The sequence below is a fragment of the Myxocyprinus asiaticus genome, chromosome 24 (assembly GCF_019703515.2).
Source record: "Myxocyprinus asiaticus isolate MX2 ecotype Aquarium Trade chromosome 24, UBuf_Myxa_2, whole genome shotgun sequence".
Lineage (NCBI taxonomy): Eukaryota > Metazoa > Chordata > Actinopteri > Cypriniformes > Catostomidae > Myxocyprinus > Myxocyprinus asiaticus.
The window spans coordinates 43,370,960-43,398,616 of NC_059367.1; the positions used below are offsets into that span (position 1 = coordinate 43,370,960).

The 27,657-nt window shown below is 41.9% G+C and overlaps 1 protein-coding gene and 1 long non-coding RNA gene across 3 annotated transcripts in view; one reads left to right on the forward strand and one right to left on the reverse strand.

Annotated features, from left to right (window-relative positions):
- Window positions 1-15,534, forward strand: part of LOC127414894 (serine/threonine-protein kinase WNK2-like) — a 160,088-nt gene extending 144,554 nt beyond the window's left edge. For both annotated transcript variants that reach the window (XM_051653270.1, XM_051653269.1), the window contains exon 28: window positions 12,335-15,534. In XM_051653270.1, the coding sequence (XP_051509230.1) occupies window positions 12,335-12,694 (360 nt within the window). In that variant the 3' untranslated portion in view covers window positions 12,695-15,534. The remainder of the gene's footprint in view (window positions 1-12,334) is intronic.
- Window positions 15,535-15,632: 98 nt separating this feature from the next.
- LOC127414909 (uncharacterized) lies at window positions 15,633-23,331 on the reverse strand. The gene is made up of 3 exons (XR_007892868.1): window positions 23,065-23,331; window positions 22,617-22,678; window positions 15,633-19,856 (listed from the first exon to the last, which is right to left on the reverse strand). It is a non-coding gene; the product is annotated as an uncharacterized LOC127414909 (long non-coding RNA).
- Between the last annotated feature and the right edge of the window lie 4,326 nt (window positions 23,332-27,657).

Below are 27,657 nucleotides of genomic sequence, written 5' to 3' on the forward strand. Positions count from 1 at the left end.
GGTTCCACCCGGAGGTTGTAGAACCTTGCAAAGGTGTTGGGTTTTGCCCAGCCTGCTGCTCTGCAAATGTCTGTTAGAGAGGCACCCCTGGCCAGGGCCTAGGAGGCTGCTACACCCCTCGTAGAATGGGCTTGTAGCCCTACCGGGGGCGGCATGTCCTGGGCGTGATATGCCATAGTTATGGCATCAGTGAGCCAGTGGGTGATCCTCTGCTTGGAGACAGTGCTTCCTTTCCGCTGTGCACCAAAGCAGACAAAGAGCTGCTCAGAGATCCTAAAGCTCTGCGTGCGATCCAAATAGATGCGTAAAGCGCGCACCGGACACAGCAATGACAGGGCTGGGTCTGCCTCCTCCTGGGGCAGCACTTGCAGGTTCACCACCTGGTCCCTAAAAGGGGTCATGGGAACCTTGGGTACATAGCCCGGTCGGGGTCTCAGGATCACGTGGTCCTAAAGCCAGTGCTGAAGCAGTCTCATATGCATCAACCCAAGCGGGGTGGCTACCACTGAGGATGCCATATGCCCCAGGAGCCTCTGAAAAAGTTTCAGTGGAACAGCTGTTTTCTGTTTGAACTCCTTCAAACAGGCCAGCACCGACTGGGCACGCTCGTTCGTAAGGCGCGCTGTCAAAGAGACTGAGTCCAGCTCCAAACCGAGAAAAGAGATGCTCTGAACCGGGAGGAGCTTGCTCTTTTCCCAGTTGACCCGAAGCCCTAGTCGGCTGAGGTGTGAGAGCACCAAGTCCCTGTGTGTGCACAACATGTCCCGAGAGTGAGCTAGGATTAGCCAGTCATTGAGATAGTTGAGAATGCGAATGCCCACCTCCCTTAACGGGGCAAAGGCAGCCTCTGCGACCTTCGTGAAGACGCGAGGAGAAAGGGAGGACTTTGTACTGATACGCCTGACCCTCGAATGAAAACCGCAGGAAGGGTCTGTGTCGAGGAAGGATCGAGACGTGGGAGTACGCGTCCTTCAGGTCTACCACCGCGAACCAATCTTGATGCCGGACGCTCGCCAGAATGTGTTTTTGTGTCAGCATCTTGAACGGGAGTCTGTGTAAGGCTCGGTTCAGTACTCGCAGGTCCAAGATTGGCCGCAACCCACCGCCTTTTTTCGGTACGATGAAATAGGGGCTGTAAAACCCCTTCTTCATCTCAGCCGGTGGGACAGGTTCTATCGCGCCCTTCCATAGGAGGGTAGTGATCTCTGCATGCAAGGTAGCAGCATTTTCGTCCTTGACCAAGGTGAAGTGGATACCGCTGAACCTGGGCGGGTGCCTGGCGAACTGAATCGTGTAGCCGAGTCGGACAGTCCGGATCAGCCATCGCGACGGATTGGAAAGCGCAAGCCACGCATCCAAGTTCCGCGCAAGGGGGACCAAGGGGACAACGTCGCCAGATGTACTGGCAGGTGGGGCCTCATGGCGGGGCGGAGCTCGAGGTGCCACACCACATCGTGGCCATGCTGAGTCTAGGGACATCGAAGCACTTACCTGACTCCTTGTGACCACCCCCGGAACAGCCTGGGACGGGGGAGGAAGAGGCCTATCCTCATAACCCGTGGAGACTGCCACATTGGGAGGCAGTTGTGTGCCACAGCTGGGCGCTCAGGGGCGGGAAGACCACCGTTGGAGCGCCAATCCTGCAAGGAATACCCGTGGATGATAGTCGTGATGACGACCGTGCACACTGGGTATGTGACCCGGGAGGAAGGAAACCGCTCTTTTGCTGAACTGTTGGGTACCGCAGCCACTTGGGCATGCAGAAAAATCAAACAAAAAGGCAACAAAAGATTTTCCACCCGGCCCTCCACTGGGGGATGGAGTGGTCTTCTTACCAGCTCCAGGTGAGTGGGTTTCATCGTCCCTGGGTCGCCCATCTCAGGGGTGCTTTGATGACCTCTGAGGGTTCTTAGTGGCCAACTGTGAGATGGGTGGTGTCTGCTTCCTGCGGTGGGCTCCACGCCGGGGCCGGGCCGAAGGGGCATGCTGCGGCAGAGCCGGTGCTGTCACCACAGAGGGACACCCTTGGCGATGAGCAGACGGGGTGCGGGATCTTGAGCCGCGCCGGGGCAGGATGTGTGGGATAGCCTCCGTCTGCTGCTTCACCGCCGAGAACTGCTGGGCAAAGTCCTCAATGGTGTTGCCACATAGGCCAGCCTGGGAAATCGGGGCAGCAAGAAACCGTGTCTTGTCGGCCTCACCCATCTCGACCAGGTTGAGCTAAAGGTGGCGCTTCTGGACCACTAATGTGGCCATCGTCTGCCCGAGAGACCGCGCCGTGACCTTCGTCGCTCGGAGAGCAAGGTCGGTCGCCGAGCGCAGTTCCTGCATCAAATCTGGGGCGGAACTACCCTCGTGCAGTTCTTTCAACGCCTTGGCTTGGTGGACCTGTAGGAGAGCCATGGCGTGCAGGGCAGAGGCGGCTTTCCAGCAGCGCTGTAGGCTTTAGCCGTCAGGGACGACGTGAACCTACAGGGCTTGGTCGGGAGCTTAGGGCATCCGCGCCAGGTGGCAGCGCTCTGCAGGCATAGGTGCAACGCGAGTGCCTTATCCACCAGGGCAATCGCCATATAGACGCTGGCCGCCCCGCCATCGAGGGTAGTGAGTGCGGGGAACTGCGGAATTGGAGCCAGGCAGTAAAAGGTGCCTCCCTCGATTTCGTCAGCTTCTCGTGCACTTCCGGGAAGAAAGGCACTGGAGTGGGGCTTGGCTGCTTTGAGCGGCGCCGCGAGCCCAGGAACCAATCATCAAGCCGTGAGGTTTCAGGGGATAGCTGAGGGTTCCACTCTAACCCGACGCTCGCGGCCGCCCGGGAAAGCATGTCTGTCATTTCTGCATCAGCCTGTGACTGGGCAATCGTCCCCGAGGGGGGGAGCCCAGCTGAGGCTTCTGCGTCCGGCTGGACAAGCCCGTTCTCCGATGCTGTGCTCGAGAGCTCATCATCTTCACAGGCTCCAAACAAGAGGCCAGACTCACCGTGAGACGAGCCGGCGGACTCATCCAGAAGCCCGACTGGGGCAGACGAGCGTGCTGGAGAATGGGAGGTCCGCGGGGGGATACCCGGTGGAGGCGATCCCATTGGGGTCCCCAAATCGCCCCCAGTGCTAGCCGCGCTGGCCTCATACCCATAGGTAGAATGAGGGGGCCTTACAAAAACAAGCCGCGACCGCAACATTGCCATGGTCATGTTCTCGCAGTGGAACATGAACCATCCACAAATGCTGCCTCCGTGTGGGTCGCGCCCAGACACGAATGACAGCGATCATGACCATCCGAAATTGAGAGATAACGACCGCAACCAGGAAAAACACACAATCGGAAAGGCATCTTTAAAAAGACGTTCCTTGTGTGCTGCGCTTTTAGAGAAATATACTCTTTTAGAGGAAAAAGCTCTTTCAGAAAATATACTCTCTTTTTTTCTGCTGAAGTGCCCAGGGGCGTTCTCTGCAGTGCACCAGTGCAGAGGAGGGAGAAACCGCTTACATGCGCCGTCAGATCCAGCAGAGGTGAATGAACAGTACAAATTCAGCTCAGTGAGCATGACCGTTCGGCTCCGAAGAGAAAATCTGAATGAGTGGTTGCATACCAGCTCCTTTTATACCCGTATGTCAGGCAGAGTGGCATGCAAATACCACTCGCCAATTTTCATTGGCCTTTTATCAAAGACCAGAGGTGTCTCGGGCTCCCAAGAGTGACCCCTTGTGTCACTACATCGACACAACGTCGAGTGAGTGACAGATAGGGAACTGGTCTTACTGTTCACCATTTAGCTCTCATTGAACACTTCAACGCATACAAAATTGCTTTGGACTCTGCACGGTCTAACTATGTCTCTACAATTATCAATAAAGCAAGCAATAGGCCCATGTTTTTGCCAGACCACTCTTGTCAATATTTGTCTAGTTTTACTCTTACAAACCCCTCCTCTATCAGTTACTTAATACTGAAATCCAGTTCTTCATCTTGCCGACTTGACGACCTCTGAGGGTTCCTGCTCCCACATCCCTCCTCAAAGTCTGTCATTCTGTCATCTCCGCACCTATCTCAGATTTCATAAACAGATCTCTAGATTCTGCTTCTCTCCCTTTACCACTTAAAACTGTGGCAGCAACTCCAGTACTTAAAAAACCTAACTTGGACCCTACTGTTCTTTCTAATTTTCACCCTATCTCTAACTTACCATTCATTTCAAAAATATTGGAAAGAGTTGTTGCCTCCCAGTTACAATCTTTCCTTGTTCAAAATAATCTTTTTGACCCCTTTCAGTCTGGTTTTCACCCACTTTACAGTACTGAAACCAGCCTTGTAAGTGTTTTCAATGACCTACTACACACTGGTGACTCTGGTTCTCTCTCCATTCTTCTATTACTTGATCTTAGTTCTGCTTTTGATACTGTTTGCCATGAATTACTTCTCTCCTGCCTCTCGGATGTTGGTGTCACTGGTGCTGCTCTCTCCTGGCTTTCTTCATACCTCATGGATAGACAGTTTTACATTTCAGTGCTAAATTATCAGTCACCTACTGTTTCCCTGAAATTAGGTGACCCTCAGGGATAAGTTCTTGGACCTCTACTATTCATTATATATATATACTGCCTTTGGGCCAACTCATTCGCCGCCACAGTTTCAGTTAACACTGGTATGCTGACGACATTCAAATATGTACAGCTTGTAGATCTGCTCCCACTCTCCAGACCGGTCCACATGTGTAAATAAAATTTAAAAAATGGCTTAACTCCAACTTCCTAAAATTGAACATGTATAAAACTGAAATCATTATTTTTTGAACACCAATACTTACGAAATAAATTCCTTATGACTTTGGTTGTGATATTGATGGCACTTTCATCAAACCGTCCAATACTGTAAAAAATGTAGGTATCATCTTTGATCCCTCTCTCACTTTTGAAGCTCATATTAAATCTGTATCTAAAATTGCCTTCTTTCACCTTCGCCACATTGTCTCAAAGACGCTGAAACACTGGTTCATGCATTTATATCCTCACATCTTGACTACTGCAATGTTCTCTTCATTGTAAAATATAAATTTTTATCAAATATAAACTAATCCTGCTTGCATTTATATCACTTCATTTTCTGGCACCTCACTATCTTAGTGAGTTGCTTCTCTCCTACAACCCGATCCGCTCGCTTTGGTCTTCTGGGTCCATACTCCTTTCTGTCCCTAGATCTCGCCTCTCTACTATGGGTGGCAGGTCATTCAGCATAGTAGCACCCAATATATGGAATTGACTCCCCTTGACTCTTCGCAGCATCCCTTCTATCTCTGAGTTTATATCTCAACTTAAAACTTTGTTGTTTTCTTAGTGTTATTTATCTTAATGTGTTATGTATTCACTCTCAATGACTGTGCTATCTGAACTGTGTTTTTGTGACTGTTCTTTGTTTGTGTATTATTGTGTTACTATTGTAAAGTGTCCTTGAGCTCTGGAAAGGCACTATATAAATTAAACTTATTATTATTATTATTATTATTATTAAAACTAATACACAAGCATCTAAAATCACTAGGATGAAATCAAATACTCAGTACACATCTAACAGCCTGTAATATAGGTAGCAAAACAATTAACATGGATACACTGTATGTCATGTTCATGTTTATGTTTAGTTTTGTTCATGTGTAGTTAGGGTTTTGGATTTCACATTTATTTAATAAATTGCACTTGGGTTCTCACTTTGTCATCATCTCTTCATTTACCACATCATTACACACACTTGTTTGTTGCAACATCACTGTCGGATCCAATATAGTTGGCACTGCATCAACTTTTAATTTAAGTCTCTCTGAAAAGCCTGCTTCAAACTGTCTTGTTTGTAAAAGATTCATCGGTAAAATGAAGCGAGCAAACAAACACGTTCTTACCGACACGATCCTGGACTTCATTAAAAATAAACGTCAGCCACTCTTTCTTAATGTTAGGATCCTTAGGAAGCAAATGCAAGAAATCTAGTTTCCCACAACCTGGCACTGCACAACGTCTTGACATCTTCATGGCCATTGTGCCACATCCTGTCGCTATCTAAAATAATCTCACCACTCTACTCTAACCGCAGGACCGGTGGGCGGGCCAAAGCAGTGTCAACGATAAAGTAGGCATTGATCTGTTTATGCAGAGGCTGGCCTGTGCTGATGTAATACCTCACTATGATGTATTAGTGAGGAGGAAATAGAGAACGGGTTGTTTTGGCACCTTAGTTTCAGTTAAGCCTTTTTTTGGGCTAACGAAGAAGTTTTTGGTTCGGAAATTTACAGTATGTTTTTATGGTGCTATGAACTCTCATATGTCAAGATATCATGGTAATTTTGATTTTCCAATTAATGACCCCTTTAAGCAGCAATTCAACTTTGTTATTCCTGGGTATATATCAGTGAGGAAGGATAGGGTAGGTTATATTATGTGTGAGAAAGTAGAGGATCGTCAGCACCATATCAATAGGGTTTTCGAAAGGTCGGTCCACGTTGGATGCACTTGTAAAATTGGAAACAGAGGTTAAGAAAACTATTGCAATGAAAGAGGTGCTGGTAGCAGTTTATTTTGACATTGAAAAGGCTTACAACATGATGTGGAAAGAAGGATTATTAATAAAACTGTAGAAGATTGGGCTTGAAGGAAGATTCTATAACTGGGTTTTAACTTTCTTATTTGGATGAACAATTCAAGTACAGGTGGGCAGTGAAATGTCACAAATAGTAAGTGCGGAGAACGGGACACCACAAGGAAGTGTGAAAAGTCCAATATTATTTAATATCATGATCAATGATATATTTGAGGGAGTACCATCAGGAATCAGTACAGCGTTATACGCTGATGATGGTGCTTTGTGGAAAAGGGGAAGAAATGTTACTTTCATCATTTTCAAAATTCAATAGGGATTTAAACAGTGGTCTTTAGAATGGGGGTTCAAATTCTCTATCTCTAAAACTTGTCAGATTTTTACAAGAAAAAATAAATAAAAGAAAACTTGCAAATAAATATATATGGACTACCACTGGAGAAGGTACCCAAGTTCAGATATCTAGGAATTTGCTTTGACAGTAAGCTCACATGAAAAGATCATGTAGAATATATTGAAAAGAAAAGTGGTAGAGTGTTGAATCTAATGAGATGTGTTGCAGGACAAGATTGGGGGGCTGATAAACAGTCATTGAAGGACATATATTGTGCACTTCTTCGGTTTTAGATTATGGATGCATAGTTATGGATCGGCATCAGCTACCATGCTAAAGAGATTAGATATTATTCAGGCTAAAGCACTAAGCTATATTACAGGGGCAATCAAAACAACACCAATAGCAGCATTAAAGGTGGAAACATCAGAGATGCCATTGAATCTGTGAAGGCAAAAATTGCGATGGCCCCCTTTGCTTTTCATTCAACCTGAAATTGACTAATCATTGCAAGATAGAATTTTAAAAAAAGTGTGGAAATAACTCTATGTAACACAATTTTTGTTCCTGGGTAGTAAGTGTTATTTTCAACTTGCTTATGCCTCAAAAGTATAGAAAATGGCTATTATTCCCCACAAACTTTGCTTTTGTGACTAGGACAGTGATATTTTGAAATGTACCTATTTCCAATGAGAAAACTGGCAAATGTGTGTCTTTTCGTTCACATAAAGTCTGAAAAAAACAACATATGAATCCAGAATCCTTCTTTATCTGTGGTCCGACGAAGACACCGGCTTTGACCTTTGGCTCAGACAGCTTAGGGAAGAAGTCTTGAAGGTACTTGAAGGCTGCCGACTCCTTATCTAGAGCTCTGACAAATTGTTTCATAAGGCCCAATTTGATGTGCAGTGGTGGCATCAGCACCTTCCGGGGGTCCACCAGTGGCTCCCACTTGACGTTGTTCCTCCCCACAGAGAACTCGGTCCACTGTGGCCAGTCCCGCATGTGGTAGTGCGCCTTGGTGTCCCTGCTGTCCCAAAGGCAAAGATAGCAGGGAAACTTGGTAAAACCGCCTTGGAGACCCATCAGGAATGCCACCATTTTGAAGTCTCCTATGACCTCCCAGCCATACTCATCATACTTCAAGGCATCCAGCAAGGTCTTGATGCTGTTGTAATCCTCTTTGAGGTGCACCGAGTGAGCCAGGGGAAGAGACGGGTACTTGTTACCATTATGGACCAGCACGGCTTTGAATATTACTTTAGTATAAATACATATTTATTTGGATTCATATGTTGTTTTTTTCTGACTTTATGTGAATGAAAAGACACAAATTCGCCCGTTTTCTCATTGGAAATAGGTACATTTCAAAATATCACTGTCCTGGTCACAAAAGCAAAGTTTGTGGGGAATAATAGCCATTTTCTATACTTTTGAGGCATAAGCAATTAGGAAATAACACTTACTACCCAGGAACAAAAAATAAATAACAAATTGTTGCACAGTGTAATCTAAGTAATTATACAATGGAATATATTGGAACAGCTCACTATTCATTTCTTCAAGTGTACACTGATGGTTCAAGTAACCCAGATACTGGAAGGACAGGTGCAGCTTTCTATATTCCAGAATTTAAAAAAAGGAAAATATGGTAGTCCTGGGTAGCTCAGCGAGTAAAGATGCTGACTACCACCCCTGGAGTCGTGAGTTTGAATCCAGGGCGTGCTGAGTGACTCCAGCCAGGTCTCCTAAGCAACCAAATTGGCCCGGTTGCTAAGGAGGGTAGAGTCACATGGGGTAACCTCCTCGTGGTCGCTATAATATGGTTCTCGCTCTTGGTGGGGCGCATGGTGAGTTGTGTGTGGATGCCGCGGAGAGTAGCGTGAAGCCTCCACATGCACTTTGTTTCCACGGTAACGCGCATCAATAAGATGCAAAAGCAGCTGAGAATCGTCATCCGCCACCTGGATTGAGGTGAGTCACTACGCCACCACGAGGTCTTAGAGGGCATTGGGAACTGGGCATTCCAAATTGGGAAGAAAAGGGGAGAGAGAGAGAGAAAAAAAAGGAAAATATGGAAGAATAACAGATGGAGAATCAGTGTACACTGCTGAGATGATAGCAATACAAATGGCACTCGATTGGGTAGAAGTGATGCTGGATAAAGTGGTAGTTGTTCTGACTCAGTGGTGGCACTTCTGAGCATTCAAACATTCCAGACTTGTCACAGTGATATTTTAACAGAAATAATGATTACACTATACAAATTAAGGCAGGTTGGAAGTCTAGTTCATTTTATATGGGTACCAGCCCATGTTGGAATTAAGGGAATTGAAGTAGACAAAATGGCTGAAGATTTATTAAGGATGGACAATCCAAATATCAAAATCACACATAGCAGAGCAGATCAGAAGGAAAGCATTTAATCTCAGAAGCATGTAATAACATATGGCAGAAGTACTGGATACATGTCAGACAGGAAGACATTTCATAGGGTACAAAGGAAAATTAAACAAAGCAAAATCACTAATAATATCAGTAGAGAGGAACATGTCATTTGGTCTCACTTGAGAATGGGACATTTAAAACTCAGTGGTACTCTACACATTATGGGGAAGCATAATACAGGTTTTATGTGACGAATGACAGGAAGTTGAAACTGTAGAACATGTTTTAATAGCATGTCCTGAATACGAAAGAGAATGGATTGAATTTAGGAAAGAATTAGAAATTTCAGGATGTCATGAATTTAAAATATCCAGCATTTTAAATAATGGTCCAGGAGCAGGAACAATAATAAAACAGTTATGAAATTCATTATGTTCAGCAGTCTTAATCATAGCATTTACGGATATAATTACAATACATTGAGTTCATTCGCTTATATACACACCGAAGAAGAAGAAAAGAGTGTTTTTCCTGTTTCCTGTCTTCCTGGGTAGAGGGTGGCATGACCTAGGTTAGGCTAATGCTAAAAGCCATCTTAATTCTTTGTTGAGAGGATACTTTTCTTTTGTTCAACTGAAAAGGATTATTTTATGGAATTGTTCATTCAACCTGCTAAGGATTTTGTCAAGATGTTTGAGGACAAATGAGGAAATAAGACCGTTGGTAGCTGTTGTGGAAGACCACTCTCAAATCTTGAACAGATAAGACATTCACCTTAATGGATTACCTTTTCACTTTTGACTGTTTGTAGCTCTTGTGGTGGACAATGTTACTGGATTAACTTTCTTCTTTCATTCAACACTGTCATGTTGGATGGCTAAGATCAGGTGGTTATAGAATGAGATTTCCGACGGTTAATATGCAGTTCCGGTTCCATTGTCACACACCTCACTCATTTCACAAGCAAGAAGGAAACTCAAGCTGAGGTATCATGTTATCTAGTTATCTAGAATATTGAGTTTATATCAGATGTAAACAGCAAGATAAGTAAGCATTGACAACCTGCCGAATGTAGCTGCCATGGTGTCCCAAATGGTCTCTCCACTAACAGTGGGACAATGTCCAAGAACACCGTCTATGAAAGTTCATCGAACCGTGGAAAATAATTTCTTTGGGCACCGCTTTATCCATTGTGTGTTTTAACAGATTTGTACTGTGCCCGCATTTTTTTTATTTCTTTTTTTCCCCAAACCTGTACTGTTGTGTGCTGGATATATATCCTGACAAGTTTGGCGAAACTCCAACATTGTACCCGGCTCAATCCCTGGTTGGCCTTGTTTTGCTCAAGGGTAAGGGTGAGGCCATTAGCCCCGAGAAAGCCCAGAGGAGGCACGATGAAGCCCCGGAAGTGACAGTGGGAACGCAACTGGCCCTAGCTCGCACAAGCATGCCCTCATTTGGCTCGATAGTGGAAACGCGGCTAATGACTTCAGACTGATAAAGTTTTTGTGCCAAAAAAAGCTAGATGCATCGGAACGAATATAACACAATGCAGGTGTCTCAAGACTTGTTTGACACGGCATCTAAAAACTGCAGCGCTCCTGCACAAGACACGGTGCACTGATCAGAGATGTCCAACTAGTGCATGTTTAAAATTTATTTTAAATAATTTTAAATACAGCACGGATGTATGCAAAAACCCATTTCGTTTAAACGGCCCCTTAAGTGAAGATCTTGGTCATTGGGTCTTGCTCTCTTATTAGCACCGTGCAGCATACACTAAGAATCTTAAAAAGGAGTTTAATTTGGAAAAGTGTGTATCAAGATCCCTGCATTGTGTTTCATTCTATTGCGCTCTGTCTAGTGTCCTGTATGAAAAGCTCAAAATACACGCTTTTACTGGGGTGAGGTACAGTATGAGCCACAAATGCAGTTTCACAAGCGAGTTCAAATGAATACCACTACTATCTGGGAATGTTACTACTGTTCATACAGCTTGAGTCTGGGGTAGTGCCATGGCACCAGGATACAGTGCAACACAAAATTAACATAGAACTATTTATCGAAGCGTTTCTTTTCTCGTATTACTTTTTACTTAAGATTTGAGAGTCTTTTGGTTTTTGTAAATCTTATCCACTTTAGTTTAAAATGGAATGTGCTTTTGTTAATAGACAGGTATGTTCTTTGCAATAATAATCCATACAACTAGAGGTCGAACGATAGTGGATTTTGTCCATACTGATAACTAAGGTGGTGGGTAAAGCCGATAACCGATTAATTGGCCGATAGTTTTTTTTAAATAGATTTATAGAGTAATAATAAAAATTGTCTTAGTCTTTCCTTTCTATGAAGGCACAGACATTGAGTCTAAAAGAGTCAAAAATGATTAAAATCCCAAAAGAAATTTATTGTGCAACACATAATAATAACCAGAGAAATGAAGTTTTGGTACATAACATGGGACTTTTAAATATAAACAAGTTCAAAATACATCGGGACTCTTATTTTGAAATGACAGAGACTTGGCTTTGTTACAATGCTCTATGCTAGTATTTACAAGACTACTTTTGTAGCCTATACTGTCATCAGATGAAGGGTTTTGTATGTATATATTTCACCAGAGGAGTTTTGTTGATAAGGAATAAAAAAAAATTTGGGAAAAAATAAAATGCCTGCAACTATCGGCATAGATTTTTTTTCCAATATTCGATAGTTCCAAAAAGCAACTATCGGCACTGATTAATCAGTAAAAACGATATATCGGTTTACCTCTAAATACAATATGGTGCTGTTTGGTTTGAATGTATTCCTTGTGCCCTCTAGTGGACTTAGAGCATTAACCTTAAAAACCTCATCTGTTTAAGAGAACATTCAACTCGCTTTTAGCGCCACACAGTGGACATTTCACCTCGAAGCTGCCGCGATACGTGTTATTAACCATGTAATGTCGTTTTGCAAAAATGTCACCACAGTCACCTGATTTTCATGAGATCAGGCTGGCATTTTCACTTCATGTTCTCTCTTTTCTTCTAGATAAGGGGCTCGATTCCTCAAGCATCTGTGAAGTTTCATCTGCCTCTCCCGTGTCCACTATCAGCAGCTCTGGGTCCCATTAAGCCTCATGGCATTGCAAGCACCCCCTCTCCCATCCTCCAGCGGGGCAGTTACCTGATGCCCACTGCCCCCATCCCTGGAATGATGCCAGCTGCTGTATATCCAAACCAGTGGTCTGGTTTGACCAGTCCAGTTGGTGCGATTAGTCCAGTGGGCATGTTTGCCACAGCTGGTTTGGTACCGTACCCTGGTATGTCCAGCCCGGCACTGCAGGCATTTCCTTTAGTGGTCAAAAGTCCAAACAACCCGATGTGTCCCAGCAAAGCCAGGACTGCATGAGAGCGACACCACTACAGTACAGAAACGGCAACAAACACTGTTTATGGGTAATACTAATCAATGCAGCTGGATAATCACGCTAGATCTACCACACCTGGTTACAGACACGGACACGACACTTGGATTCTCCTGAATGAATGAATCACCAGCTAGTTTGTGGAGTCCCTGCAATACTCCATACTGCTGTGTTTACTACGTTTTTACCTTGGCTTCAGGTTCAGCGCACAGGTTCTTGGATTCTTCTGTGCTTGGATTGTAGTTTAATGGTCGACACATCTGTACGAAGCTTTTGAGCCTGTAAATAGAAGGTGTGAGTTTGTGAATCTGGGCATGACAAGTGTGTTTTTTGGTCTCAGATGAGTCCTGTGGCACTGCTTGCACAATAATTTTGTTATGTTTTTCTAAACAGAGAGATCTTATTCTGTATTGAGGTGTGTTAGTTAAGACTGAGAATAAGACTTTGTCCTTTAGGATTTCCCCCCACAATTAAACATTTGGCGTATTGACTGAACTAGCATAGAAGTTGTGAAACACGAGCAGAGCAAATTTGAGTAAATCCTTCATGAATCCATTTTTGCTTAATTGAACATTTTAGGAATGGTTTTATGAATGATTTATTCGTTCTGCTAACTTTTCTTGAATGCAGAAGCAACAAAATAGTGTTAGGAATGTTTATTCAGTGTAGACTGTGGTTAGAGAGATCATACTTTCTAACAATATTCAGTTTTAAGGAATATTCAGGTTCAATTCAAGTTAAGTTAATATTGATTACCATAAAACAAGTCGACCCATCCCTTCTTTCCTTTAAAAAAAAAAAAAAAAGCACAAATCTATGTTCCAGTGAGACACTTACAATGGAAGTCAATGGGGTCAATCTGTAAACATTAAAATACTCACTGTTTCAAAACTTGTTAACATGATTTTACTGTGACTAAATCACTTACTAACCGCATCTGTGTGAAGTTATAGCCAATTTTACAACTTCGTTGCCATGATGGTGCAACTATGGTAAGCCCTGTAAGCTAATTTATCAGACTAAAATCATGTTAACACACATACTGTTTATGTCTTTTGTCTATACCTTTGAAACAGTCAGTATTTTAATGTTTACAGATTGACTCCATTGACTTCCGTTGTAAGTGTCTCACTGGGACTGCTGTTTTCTGAATAAACGAGGGATGAGTTGAAATTATTATTATTTTGTTAATAAACATTATGCGTCAGATGTTGTCAGTTGAGCTTAACTTGTATTGAACCACAGGACAAATTCCCAACATAGCAAAATATTAATTCAGGAGAAATGTAGTGCCTTGATAAATTCTGACTTTTTCCTTTAAAATTGTGAATCAACTCAAGTAGCTAAGTTGAAATCTCCTTGTGTAATGCAATAGCAATTTTCTTTTAGTATTTTTTTTTATCCTTTTTTCCCGCTGTGAAGTGGTGGTTTACATTTTGTAATCCCTTTTAGAAACAAGTTCACGTTCAGTAAATTGTTCATCACAATTTTAATGTCACCTAGGAGCTAGTCAATAAAACTCAGCTCTGTTCCAGCCATTGGCGCCTGAGTTTCTGATTGGTCACGAACACTTTCATAAGCAATACCACACTGTACTAAAATGAACTAAGCACACAGTTCTTGAAAGTATGTTCGAATGGTATTTATAGACGTAAATGTGTGTTTACATGAAGCTCATGTGACATACATTGCATGCCATCAAATTATCTCAGATAGATACCATAATGAATCATTAAGAATGACTGATCATATGTATTTTGGTGCATTTTCTGTGCTTGTATCTGATTGTGCTCTTGCAGAAAACCCTGCTTCAGTACAGTGAAACACAGCATCTAGATGCAATCTGAATTTGAAGTCAGTATTGAGGAACGTCTGAATGTAGCAGCATGTCAAATGCAGGACTGACGTGTCCCCGCATGTGATTCAACCTCCTTCACAAAACACAGCTGTTATGGTGACAAGTTGAGGAGAACATAATGTGCACATGAATTTAGTTACTATGTTATGAAATCTACGATTTTAATTAGCTTGGCATAGCTGCTGTTTTATTATTTTTTGGCTCTGTAACGACCACTTGCACAGTTTTGACGTTTAGCAGGGCAGTGTGATCATTTTTTACTATTATTTATTGTATATAAGGTTTTTTTCTTCTCTCTCTTAAAAACTTATAATCAATCCTGAGTGATCCAGAAAATGCAAGCATTGTGGTGTGTTTGTATTTGAGTGGGTTAATATTCAATGTATAAAACAGTGTCGGTAGCCAAAATACACAATCCAGCATATACTTTACAGTTTTATTTGTGTGTTTGTATAATTGAATCATTGTTGTGTTTAGAATCAGTTATCTTTATCAGAAATGTACATTTGGAATGCTTTTAAAGTGGAGTATAACTAGCAGCCTGTTTCCTCCACATCCATGCCGAATTCTTCACCAGAAACCTTTGAACAGCTGTGACCTACACAACTGCCAAGCTGTGAATTGTACAGTCCTGTTGTATTTCATGTACTGTATGTTCTGTTTTGATGCATCATCTACTCTTGTTAATGTACATTATTCCCTCAGTTCAGTTTGAATTGGATGTTTGTACGGGATGTTCTGCAGAATGATCTGGTACACTTCCAGTAAAGAAAGAGACTTCAGATATTAAATCTGTTCTTGCTGTGTAATGCTGAAATATCTGGCAATAATGTCTGGATTAAATTGGCACTCTGTGAATGAATGATTGCTGACGTACACTGTTCTCTGCTTTAATTGGTTCAAACCCACAACACAGAGACTGTGTACAAGTTTAATTAAAAATAAATACATATTTTGTGCTTAATAGCTACTCTTTTTTTGTCATTTTTCAGACATACCCACTGATGTTCCAAGCAGTGCTCTTGAGATATAAAAATACTATATGGTGTACATTATAAACACACAATATACAAATATTACAATGAATACAGAACAAAAGGTAAATATTATAGACCAGAATAAACATGTCATGAAAAAACAAGCTCATTTTTTTAACAAACACCCGTCATTCAAAGCATGGTTTAATTATTTTGATGGTTTTACCTTTTTGAATTTTGAAGAAAAAAGAAAAAGATCATTTAAATTGAATAGGCACTTCCATGGCCAGATATAGGCATGGGCAGCGATGGGCTGAGCCCACCCGAACATGAGTCTTGCCCACCCAATCAAACATTTGGCAAACACATTATTAAATAAAATATTTTATATTTTTCAATCTGTGCATTGGTTAAAATCAATTTGGGGGCATTCTGTGTGTTGCAAGCATTGAGGGTGGGCTGTAGACTGCCACAATCAATCACAAAATAGCACCGTAAATTTGTAGTATTTTTCTGTTTTTGTCATTGACCGAAAGCAATGAGACTTTTACATTTAAACATGGCTTCTGGCAACTGGCATCACTCAGCTACAGACCAAAAGACAGTCATGCGAGGTAATAAGACATATTTTTGTGCAACACAGGTTTTAGCGCTCATAAAGAAGCTTGGTGGTATCTCTAGCAGTGACCATGTGGCTTCTGTAATGCACCACCACAGGCTCCCTCTTCCTGCTCATCAAATATCTCCCTCTCCCTCCACCTTAGCTGCCCAAAATCGCACTGCGGTTGTTCACGAAATACAAGACCTGAATTGATTTGGATTTTGTAGTGACTGCATTTTCACATCAAGTTTTCTCTGAATTTTAGCATATGAGCCTAACTCGAGACCTGATTTCAGTCATAACTCAATTTTGTGTTTTGCCTTTTACAGGCAGTTTCATTTCTAGTTTCATTTCCATTTAACCAGTTAACCTGAAAAGTCAAAGAGAAAGAATCAGTGTTTAATATTATATCATTATTCTTTAAACAGTTCCTATCTCTGTTCAAATTTTAGGTTCTTAATATTTTGTTATTGATCTCCCCATGATCACATCTAATATATTTCTCTCCACTCCATCCTTGCATTCGTGTGGACTCTGATTTGTCTTTGTAATTTGCTTTAAGGGTGTAATTCTAATTACTCTTAAAGTGTATTGCTGTATTTTATTTCTTAGTAATGTAGGTAGTGTACCAGAATAAGGTTGTCAAGGCCCAATTAAATCTTATGATTATATACAAGGTATATCTATTTATTTATTTCAATATATTTTTTATATAGGAAATAAGTGTAAAATATAGATATAATGGGCCTTATGATCTTTACTCATAAATATGAATGACTCTTCCCCTGTGAGGAACTTACGCAGCAAGTAGGCGGAGAGATCTATTGTGCATCACGTAAGTGAGACAGTTGTAGAGATGAGTTGTGATGGCAGTTCTTGTCATCTTTAACATAAATTGTGTAAGAATTTGTGGTTAAAGATGTTAATTTGTAGATAAACAATGTTGAATCCACGTTTGAAGTCTGCATTGTATTCAAGAAATTCCATAAAATATTGATCATATTTTTATATTTAGGCATAAAAATCAATATTTTATATTTAAGCATTAAAATCTTAAGCAAACATAGAGGCATAAAAGTGCACCATGACAGTCATTTTACTTATCACCTTATTCAGCCCTGCCCCTTTTCCGTGCTCCTCTTCCGCATTTTGTCTCTTAACCTCCGGTTTTCACTGAAGCTACTGAGAAGAGTCAATCAAAATGGATTACGTGCAGGAGCACATAAAGTATTTTTCACCAAGAGTTGATGGTGTGAGTCTATGTGAAAATGCTTGTGAGGTGTTTTTTCTGTCACTGTAAATGTTCGTTTTCCCAACACACACGGAGGTAAATTTGACCTGACAGATCACATTCAGACAGCTATGACACACTGCACTTTTTAATGATACAATCGTTTCATTGTTATACGTGTAATTCAACTTAATTTGTGTAAAAATTTGCAGTGACAGATTGTATTATTTTACATGCAAGAACATGAAAGGAAGTTACATTTGTACTTTTTAAAATTAATTTGTCACCCCACATTTTTAAAAGGCTTAAATGTGAATAAAATTGTCGTAAATAGAATATAAAATAAAACATACACTTTCACATGTATGTATATGTGTGTGTGTGTGTGTGTGTATAAATATAGTGGCACCTCTTCCCCACTCTTGGTTTAACACTCATAAAATCTGCTCACCTTAACCGGATCACAGTCGGGTGAATGACATGAAAAGATGGTCAGAGGTGTGTCGTACAGAGATATTTTTAATGACTTTGTGTTGTCTCTTGGAGTTTCATGAGCACAGAGGCACATCAGTACGTCCACAGCATGAATGCAGGATCTTGTACATTTATGAATGAAGTACTCTTGTTTAAACTCTCCTGCTCTGTTTCCAGTTATTATTACATCCCTTGAACACTTTAAAATACTCATGATAACTTTTGACAACTCTATAACCTGTAAATCCACTTCGCTAGCTAATTACACTTTGACACTGGAAGTTCCGAGACAAGATTTTCAAGATGGCTGCATGGTAGTTTCTGTGGCACATAAGGTGACCACACTTTTACTATGGGAGAGAGAGAGTAACGGTCAACTAGTGTGTAACAGCAGTAAGTCACTGTTTGCGAATACCATACAAATGAATGGGCAGAGTCGTAAAAATACCTGTCACAAGATTGTCTGTGACTTCTCTTATAAATCAGCAATTTTATCATAGTAAACTCCACACACAGTTAATTCCAAGTAAAACATGTTTTGGAATTTTTGGTGGACAGGCAAAAAATCAGTTTATTCAGCATAATGAAGCATCTCCTACATAGACATTCATTAAAAAAACTGCCTCTTGTCTTCTTGCCAGTGTACAATGAGTCGTTGAAGGCTGGACTGTGGCATGGCGTGGCGTGGTGTGGAGCCGACTCAAATTTGACAGTGACAGGGCATGGAACGGACTCAGACATGGCTGTGACATGACGTGGAGCAGATTCAGATGTGGCTGTGACATGGCATGGAGCAGACTGGGGCATGGCTGTGACATGGCATGGAGCAGACTGAGGCGTTGATGTGACATGACTTGGAGCAGGCTGAGGCGTGGCTGTGACATGGCATGGAACAGGCTGAGGTTTGGCTGTGATATGGCATGGAGCAGACTCAGGCTTCGCTGTGACATGGCATGGAGCAGGCTGAAGCGTGGCTGTGATATGGCATGGAGCAGACTCAGGCGTGGCTGTGACATGGCATGGAGCAGACTCAGGCGTGGCTGTGACATGGTGTGGACCAGACTCAGACGTGGCTGTGACATGGCGTGAAAAGGCTTCAGATGTAGAAGACTTAGAATCCGGGATCAGGATTGAGAGAAGAGGCTCCTCCGAAGCGAGTGTTTCGAGTACTAGCCTAACATATACCTCCCATGTGTAGTCTGCGGAGTCTGGCAATTCCCTCCACTGGCATGCTGTGAGTCTGATTCGGTATATGGATTTCAAAGCGGCATCATCAAAACCAGTGTGGGCGGCAACATTTGAAAAGAAATGAGAATACTCTCTTATTGATAAGTCTGCCTGGCTTAATTGAATGAAGAATGCTGCTATATCCATGGTGCGGTGAATTGTTCTAGCTGAGGCCGGGTGTGCCGCTGGGTTTGATGAAGGAGGTGAGACCTCGGTGGTTAGTGGAAAAAAGCCACTGGATTGGTTTTTGGCGAAGTCTTCTGTAATGATGAGTCCTCAGAGTTGAGATCCATGTGCAGCTTTAATTATGATAAACGTTGTAATACAGACAGGCAGGTCAGCACCAGCAATAGTAATAACAAAGACAATCCAGAGTGGTAGAAAATAAACAGGCAAGAGGTCAGGGCAGGCGGCAGACAATCACAGGTTATTTCCAGGTAAACAAGGCAGTAGTAGTAGGCAGGCAGCAATGGGTCAAAACAGGGTAAATAGTCCAGGATCATACACAGATAATGCAAAACCTCAGAGAACGCTTAGAAATGTCAGCCAGGGCAAAATAAGACTTCGCAATGTTAGAGAGTGAGAGTGAGACTTAAGTAGTTGAGTAAATGAGAAACAGCTGAGCAGGTAATCAGTGACAGGTATGGGGATTTTGGAAAATGGAGTCCAGAGAGTTAAAGTCAATCCCCAGGTGACGGAGCCCTCTGGTGGTGAGCGGGAGGAACAACAAAGGCGGGATTCATGACAGTCCCAACCTACTCCAACTCCAGCTCTATACCTTTTCAAGATACAATGTCCAATGCATGATGAAAATAAAACAATTATCTAAAACAACATAGCCAAATGAATGTCCATTAATTAATGGATATATTTTTAAGTGGATACCAAATATTTTCAAAATCGAATTTGTTCCAGGTGCAGAGTAGAAGTTAATTCTATGAGCCATAGTTTAACAGCATGAACTTTACTTTTCTTCCAAAACAGCAACAGATTTTTGGCTGTAATTAACCCATAAACAAATAGACTGTGTTGAGCAGTACTTAATGTCAACCTAAAGCGGGTCACTCCCAGGATAATAATAATAGGATCTGGTTCAATTTGAACACCAAGTATTTCTGAAAGTACTTTAAAAACTTCAAGAAATAACTCTGTACTTTGGGACCCAGAACAAAGCTGTGAGAAAGATCAGCCTCAGTTGTTTTACATTTGTCATAAAGTGGAGACATTTCTTGGAAAATTTTATGTAATTTCTTCTTTGAATAATGTAATCTGTGAATGATTTTATATTGCATAAAGGCAGTGTCTAGTATTAATAGAAAGATCATTCATCTCCTCAAGACTATTTCCCATTCCTCTAATTATATTCATTGCTGTGGTGCTAGTAGATCATTCATTTGTGAAATTAATTTATTGCCTCCCCTACATATGTCTAGACACTTGTCAAGGGCAGTGGGTTTGGCATTTTCAAGTGCATATATTGTTTTTAAGTTGTAGAAACCTAAAAAAAAACAATTACTCCTGAGAGTTTAAATGCTTCTTGTAGTTGTGCTGAAGAGGCAAAAGCCTCATTTATATAAAGGTCCCCAATTAAACTTATACCCAAGACCTTCCACTCTGCAAATCCTCTATCGAGCTGAGATGGTGGAAGGACAGATTCCCAGCAAAGGGAGTAAGGAAGGACAGAGATTTCATTCCAAAATGATTTGTAATCTGCTTCCATATTTGGATAGTGTTATGTATAATTACACTGCCACTATATATATAGACTTGTCTAGTGTCACTGTTCCTGTTCTAGCCATAGCCAAATGGGGGAATCAACATTATTACTCAACCCCAATGACAACATTTTCATATTAATTGCCCAGTAATACAGGTGGAAATCTAAAAGGGCCAATCCACCCTCTTGTTTGGGTTTACAAAGATTTGCCTTCTTAATTCTATGATTTTTATAATTCCAAAATAACAGAAGAATAATAGAGTCCAGATGTTTAAAAAAGGATCTGGTTAGAAGAAATTGAATATTCTGAAGTACATACAGAAATTGAGGTAAAAATATCATTTTAATTGCATTGATTCTGCCTATTAAGGAAAGAGGAAGAAATCTCCAGAAATGTATATTATCTCGCAATTTGTTCAATAAGGGAATAAGATTAGCCTTTAATAGGGAAGAATAGATTATAATACCAAGGTAAATAAATTTCTCTGGAGAAACTATAAAAGTGATGGACAGTAACAGTGACAGGTCCTGTACCCCAAGAGGTATAAGTTAACTTAACTTTTTTCCAATGAATTTTAAACCCTGAGAAAGCGCCAGATGTTTCAGTTAAATCCAGGATAATCAGTAAGCTTACACCTGGTTTGGTAACATAAAGCAAAATGTAATCTGAATAAAGAGATATCTTATGAACTGTATTTGATGTATTGAAACCTATATTAGGATCAGCGTGAATCTTTTCTGCAAGTGGTTCTATAGCCAAAGAGAATAAGAGAGGCGATAGGGGACAGCCCATCAAGTTTTTGTTGGTTTATACCTAAGCTGTAGGGTTTTTATAAAAAATTAAAAAAAATTCACCCAAGCTATACATTTTTTTCCCATGTTAAATCTGTCTAGAACTGATAAGGCCATTCTACCCAGATCAAACGCCTTTTCGGCATCAAGAGAGACTATGACAAGATCCTCCTGAGCCAATTTTAGTAGGCGCCTGGTGTTATGAAGTGAATTCCTATGAGGTATAAACCATTCTGATCAGGATGAATAAGATAAATAATTAACCTACCAAGTATAATTGCCAGGGTCAGTCATTTTTGGTCCATGTTAAGAAGGGAAATGGGCCTGTATACTTTAACCTCTTCTGGGTTCTTGCCTTTTTTAGGAATAACAGCAATAACCGCTTCATTAAGTGTTTGTGGCAAAAACAGCCTCTAATGAATGTGAAAACATTTTAAGGAAGAAGGGAGATAGAATGTCAGCAAACATTTTGTATAATTCGGCGGGTAACCCATCTGGGCCTGGAGTCGTGCCTCCTTTCATAGACTTAATTGTACCTCTTAACTCCTCCAAAGTAATATCTTCATTTAGGGAGGAGCAATCCTCTAAGGAGAGAAAGGGCAAATTATATTCGTTTAGATACCTATCAATTGCATTTGAGTCCAAAGCTGAACTAGAGGAATAGAGCATCGAATAATAGTTTCTAAAGCAGTTGTTGATGTCTAAAGATGTGGTAGCGAGTGAGCCAGATTTAGTCTTAACCTTATAAATTGCCCAGTCACTTTCTAGTTTGCATAACTATCTGGCTAGCAGTTTATGAGGTTTCTCCCCAAACTCAAAATATTTTTGTTTCTTGTAAATAAATGATCTACAGATTTTTGCGGAGGCAATCTTATTGTATTGTAGCCTGAATTGTAGGATTTTTTATAAAGATCCAAAGAGGGGTTCCATGCATTTTCTTTATCTAGGCATTGTATTTTCCCTTCCAGTTCCAACAGCCTCACATTATTCAATTTATTTTTATCCCCCTGGTATGAAATAATACATCACCTTAGAAAGGCTTTCAATGTTTCCCAAAGCAGACTTGGAGATACATCTGTAGTGTCATTCATCTAAAAAAAAAAAAAATTCCATATGAGTTCACATATATTCACAAAATTTAGGTCATTAAAAAGTTGAGGATCCATTCTCCAAAATGGTCGAGATTAATGTAAATCAGTAAAATTAAGATCAAACATTAGGGGTGAGTGGTCAGAGATCAAAATGTCATGATATTTGGGGTTGAGGACCATGGATATTACATTCTTATCTATCAAGGAATAATCAGTTTGTGTATAGACATTGTGAACATGAAATGAATAGTCTAGCTCGGAAGGGTGAAAAAGTCTCCAAACATCTACTGTAACAGTATAGAGATGGGCAAGAAGGAGGCGGGAACTGGCTGAACAGCCAAAATAATGTTTAATGAAAACTTAAAAAGACATAAACATAAACACACATGGCAGCTGCGTGTGTCTCTCTCTCTCTCTCTTGAACTGCCGCATCTGGCTTGGCCTTATCCCTCTCCTTGTCTGATTAGCCTGACTGGGGGCAGGCCGTGCGGACTCATGGCCCGGCTCCACCCTCCTCCTCATCACACTCCTCCCTCCATAGCCTCAGGCCGGGGAACCCCCAGCATGATGTACATCCCTTTGACATGCCCTTCCGGCCGCGACTGCTGGCAGGCTTTCCCCGCCTTTGGAGACCGGGGAGGGAAAAGAGGAGAGGGAAAGGGCAAGGTGGAGTGACAGTGACAGAGACAACAGCTGCTCCTCCCCGGGTGGACAGCTGCGAGTCCTCTGACCCCTGGTGGACGGAATGCCCCTATGCGTTCTGGCAGCTGGTCGCGAGACCCTCCACCCCTGGCAGCAGCTCCGATGCTCCAGGTGGCCAGCAGCGAGCCCCTCCTCCCCTAACGGATGGCAGTCGTTCCTCCGACCCCTCCATGTTCTGGTGGCCGGTAGCGAGCCCCTCTGCCCCTGGCTGCAGCTCCACCACTCCAGGCGGCCGGCAGTGAGCCCCTCCTCCCCTCGCGGACGGCAGTCGTTCATCCGTGTCCAGGCGGCCGGCAGTGACTCCTCCATCTCCCTCCATTTTTCAGGTGGGTTTCCTGGAAAAAAATTATATCTGCAGACAGGGAACTTGACTGTGAAATTATTTTCCCCTTTTAATGGGGTGATTCAGACCCATGACGTTCCACAAAGTAAACGTAAGCCCTTTTTGTCTGTCTCCCGAACTTATTTGATAATTTGGCATATATGAAAACCAAAAAACCTGAGAAGGTTACCCCACCCCCTCCCTCTACCAACCCATATAAAGATTCCGATGTCTGGGTGCCATTAAAACAAACATGTGGCACGACCCCAGAAAAGGAGATATAAAACCCGAACAGTAGAAAATTAAACATCTAAAGCTGAAGCAAAAAAAAAGTACTTAACTGTAGAAAACCTAAACTCTAAGTGTTAAAACACCGTCAACCTTCAAAACACATACTTCCAGTGCTCCGCCACTTATTGAAACACAAAGGAAAATTTTGTGGACAAATAATGTAGTTATTTTCATTTATATTTATATTTATTCATTTGGCAGATGCTTTTATCCAAAGTGACTTACAAAATAGGAATAATACATCATAAGCGATTCATCTTGAGGAGACAGCAGTACAAAAAGTGCTCCATTACAAAGTTTCACTAGCATCAGAATAGTAGTATCCAAGACAGATAAAAGTGCAACAAGAAATATATATATATATATATATATATATATATATATATATATATATATATATATATATATATATATATAGATATAGATATATAATGTATATATATATATATTTTTTTTTTTAATGAGTGCATGGTTAGATGCTCATGGAAAAGATGTGTTTTTAACCATTTTTTGAAGACAGAGAGTGAGTCTGCTTCACGTATGGAGTTGGGAAGCTCATTCCACCAATGAGGTACAGTGAAACCGAAAGTCTGGGAAAGTGTTTTGGTGCCTCTTTGTGTTGGCATCGCTCATTAGCCGAATGCGGTCTTCTGGTGGGTACGTAGCTCTGTAGAAATGATTTTAGGTACACTGGAGCAGACCCAGTGACTGTTCTGTATGCCAGCATCAGAGCCTTGAATTTGATACGTGCATCAACTGGCAGCCAGTGAAGAGAGACAAGGAGTGGTCTAACATGCACATTCTGCAGCATTCTGGATCATTTGAAGGGGCCTAATTGTGAATGCAGGGAGGCCTGCAATGAGAGCATTACAGTAGTCCAGTCTAGTTATGATAAGTGGCTGAACAAGAAGTTGTGTGGCATGTTCAGAGAGGAAGGGTCTTATTTTCCTGATATTGTAGAGTGAAAATCTACTTAATTTTGCTGTCTTTGAGATGTGGTCTGTGAAATTGAATTGGTTATCAATGGTTACCCCTAGATTTCTGTTGTGTTAACCAGCAGGGTTGGCTGGAAAGACAAGGAGCTCAGTCTTCGCTGGGTTAAGTTGCAGGTGGTGTTCCTTTATCCAGGCCTTAGATTCAAGCAGTCACTGTGGTGTCGTTGGGCTGGGAAGACAAGTAGAGCTGTGTGTCATCGGCGTAGCAGTGGTAAGAGAACCCATGTGCTTGAATGATGGGTCCCAGTGATGTTGTGTATATAGAGAAGATAAGTAGCCCAAGCACCGAGCTCTGAGGTACCCCAGTAAGTAGCTGATGTGACTTGGACACCTCATCTCTCCAGGCTACCTTGAAGGACCTACCTGAGAGATAGGACTTAAACTAGCCAAGCACAATTCTGTGATTTCCAGAGTAGAGAGGGTGGACAGTATGATCTGATGGTTGACTGTGTCAAAGGCTTCAGAAAGGTCCAATAGAATCAGGATGGATGATCTGGATCTAGTTCTCGTTTGACTCAGTGACTCAATGACAGACAGCAGGGCAGTCTTGGTGGACTGTCCACTTTTGAAGCCTGACTGATTGTCATCCAGCAGCATCCATCCAGAAGATACTTTGAGAAGCAGAAAAACAAGTTTTCAGCTAATGACCCTGCATCAGTGTGGAGTGGCATGAAACAACTTACGAATTACAGGACTCTTGCCCCCAACACAGTAGGGGACCAACATCTGGCTGACAACTTGAATGTGTTCTACTGTAGATTTGAAAGGCCTAATCTCACACCCCACACCCGCTCTGATATTCACTTCACACAAACACCAACACCTCCTGCAACCCCCCTCCTCCCCCCCTCCTGCTACTCAACCTGCACTTAAGATCTGCGAAGAGGAGGTGTGCTGTGTCTTCCAAAAACAAAAGACAAGGAAATCACAGGGCCCAGATTGCGTTTCACCTGCTTGTCTTAGATCCTGTGCTAACCAGCTGGCCCCCATCTTCACAATGATCTTCAATAGATAACTGGAGCAGTGTGAAGTCCCATGCTGCTTCAAATGCTCAGTCATCATTCCTATCCCAAAGAAACCCAAAATCACAGGACTTAATGACTATAGACTGTCGACCTGATGTCTGTGGTTGTGAAATCATTTGAGAGACTAGTGCTGGTCCACCTGAAGGACATCACTGAACCCTTTCTAGATCCCCTTCAATTTGCTTATTGAGCAAACAGGTCTATGGAGGATGCAGTCAACATGGGATTGCATCATATCCTGCAACATCTGGACAGACCAGGGACATATGCAAGGATCTTTTTTGTGGACTTCAGTTCGGCTTTTAACACCATCATCCCAGCTATTCTCCAGACTAAATTACACCAACACTCTGTTCCCACGTCTATCTGTCAGTGGATCACCAGCTTTCTGACGGACAGGCAGCAGCCAGTGAGACTGGGGAAATTCACTTCCAGCACCTGTACAATCAGCACAGGTGCCCCCCAGGGATGTGTGCTCTCCCCACTACTCTTATCCCTATGTACAAATGATTGCACCACCAAGGACCACGCTTTCAAGCTCCTGAAGTTTGCAGATGACACTACTGTCATCGGCCTCATCCAAGATGACGATGTGTCTGTATACAGAAGGGAGATTGAAAAGCTGGCTGTCTGGTGCAGTCAAAACAACCTGGAGCTGAACACGCTCAAAACGTTGGAGATGATTGTAGACTTTAGGAGGAACACCCCAAAACTGACCCCCCTAACCATTCTAAAGAACACTGTGGCAGCAGTGGAGTCATTCAGGTTCCTGGGCACTACCATCTCACAGGACCTAAAGTAGAAGACCCACATTGACTCCATTGTGAAAAAGGTCCAGCAGAGGTTGTACTTCCTTCGCCAGTTGAGGATGTTCAACCTGCCACAGGCGCTGCTGAAACAGTTCTACTCAACTGTCATTGAGTTTGTTCTCTGCAATTTAATAACTGTCTGGTTTGGTTCAGCTATAAAATTGTATATCAGAAGACTACAGAGGACAGTTCGGACTGCTGAGAGGATTATTGGTTGCCTCCTGCCCTCCCTTCAAGAACTGTACACTTCCAGAGTGAGTAAAAAGGCTGGAAAAATCACTCTGGACCCCACTCACCCTGTCCACTACCTTTTTGAACTGTTGCCTTCTGGCCGACACTACAGAGCTCTGAGCACCAGAACCATCAGGAACAGTTTTTTTCCTCAGGCTATCCATCTCATGAACAGTTAAAACTGCCCCATTGACCAATAATTATGTGCAATTCACAGTTTAGTCTTTTTATATTTATCCAACACATCCTACCTCTTCTGCCATTACATTCCCTTGCACTGTATATAACAGATTTGTATTTGCACTACGTATGTGTATATACAGTGCATTTGGAAAATATTCACAGCGCTTCACTTTTTCCACATTTTGTTATGTTTCAGCCTTATTTCAAAATGGATTAAATTCATTATTTTCCTCAAAATTCTACAAACAATACCCCATAATGACAACGTGAAAGAAGTTTGTTTGAAATCTTTGCAAATGTATAAAAAAAAAAAAGAGAAAAAAAAAAAACCACATGTAAATAAGTATTCAGCCTTTGCTTAATACTTTGTTGAAGCACCTTTGGCACCAATTACAGCCTCAAGTCTTTTTGAGTATGATGC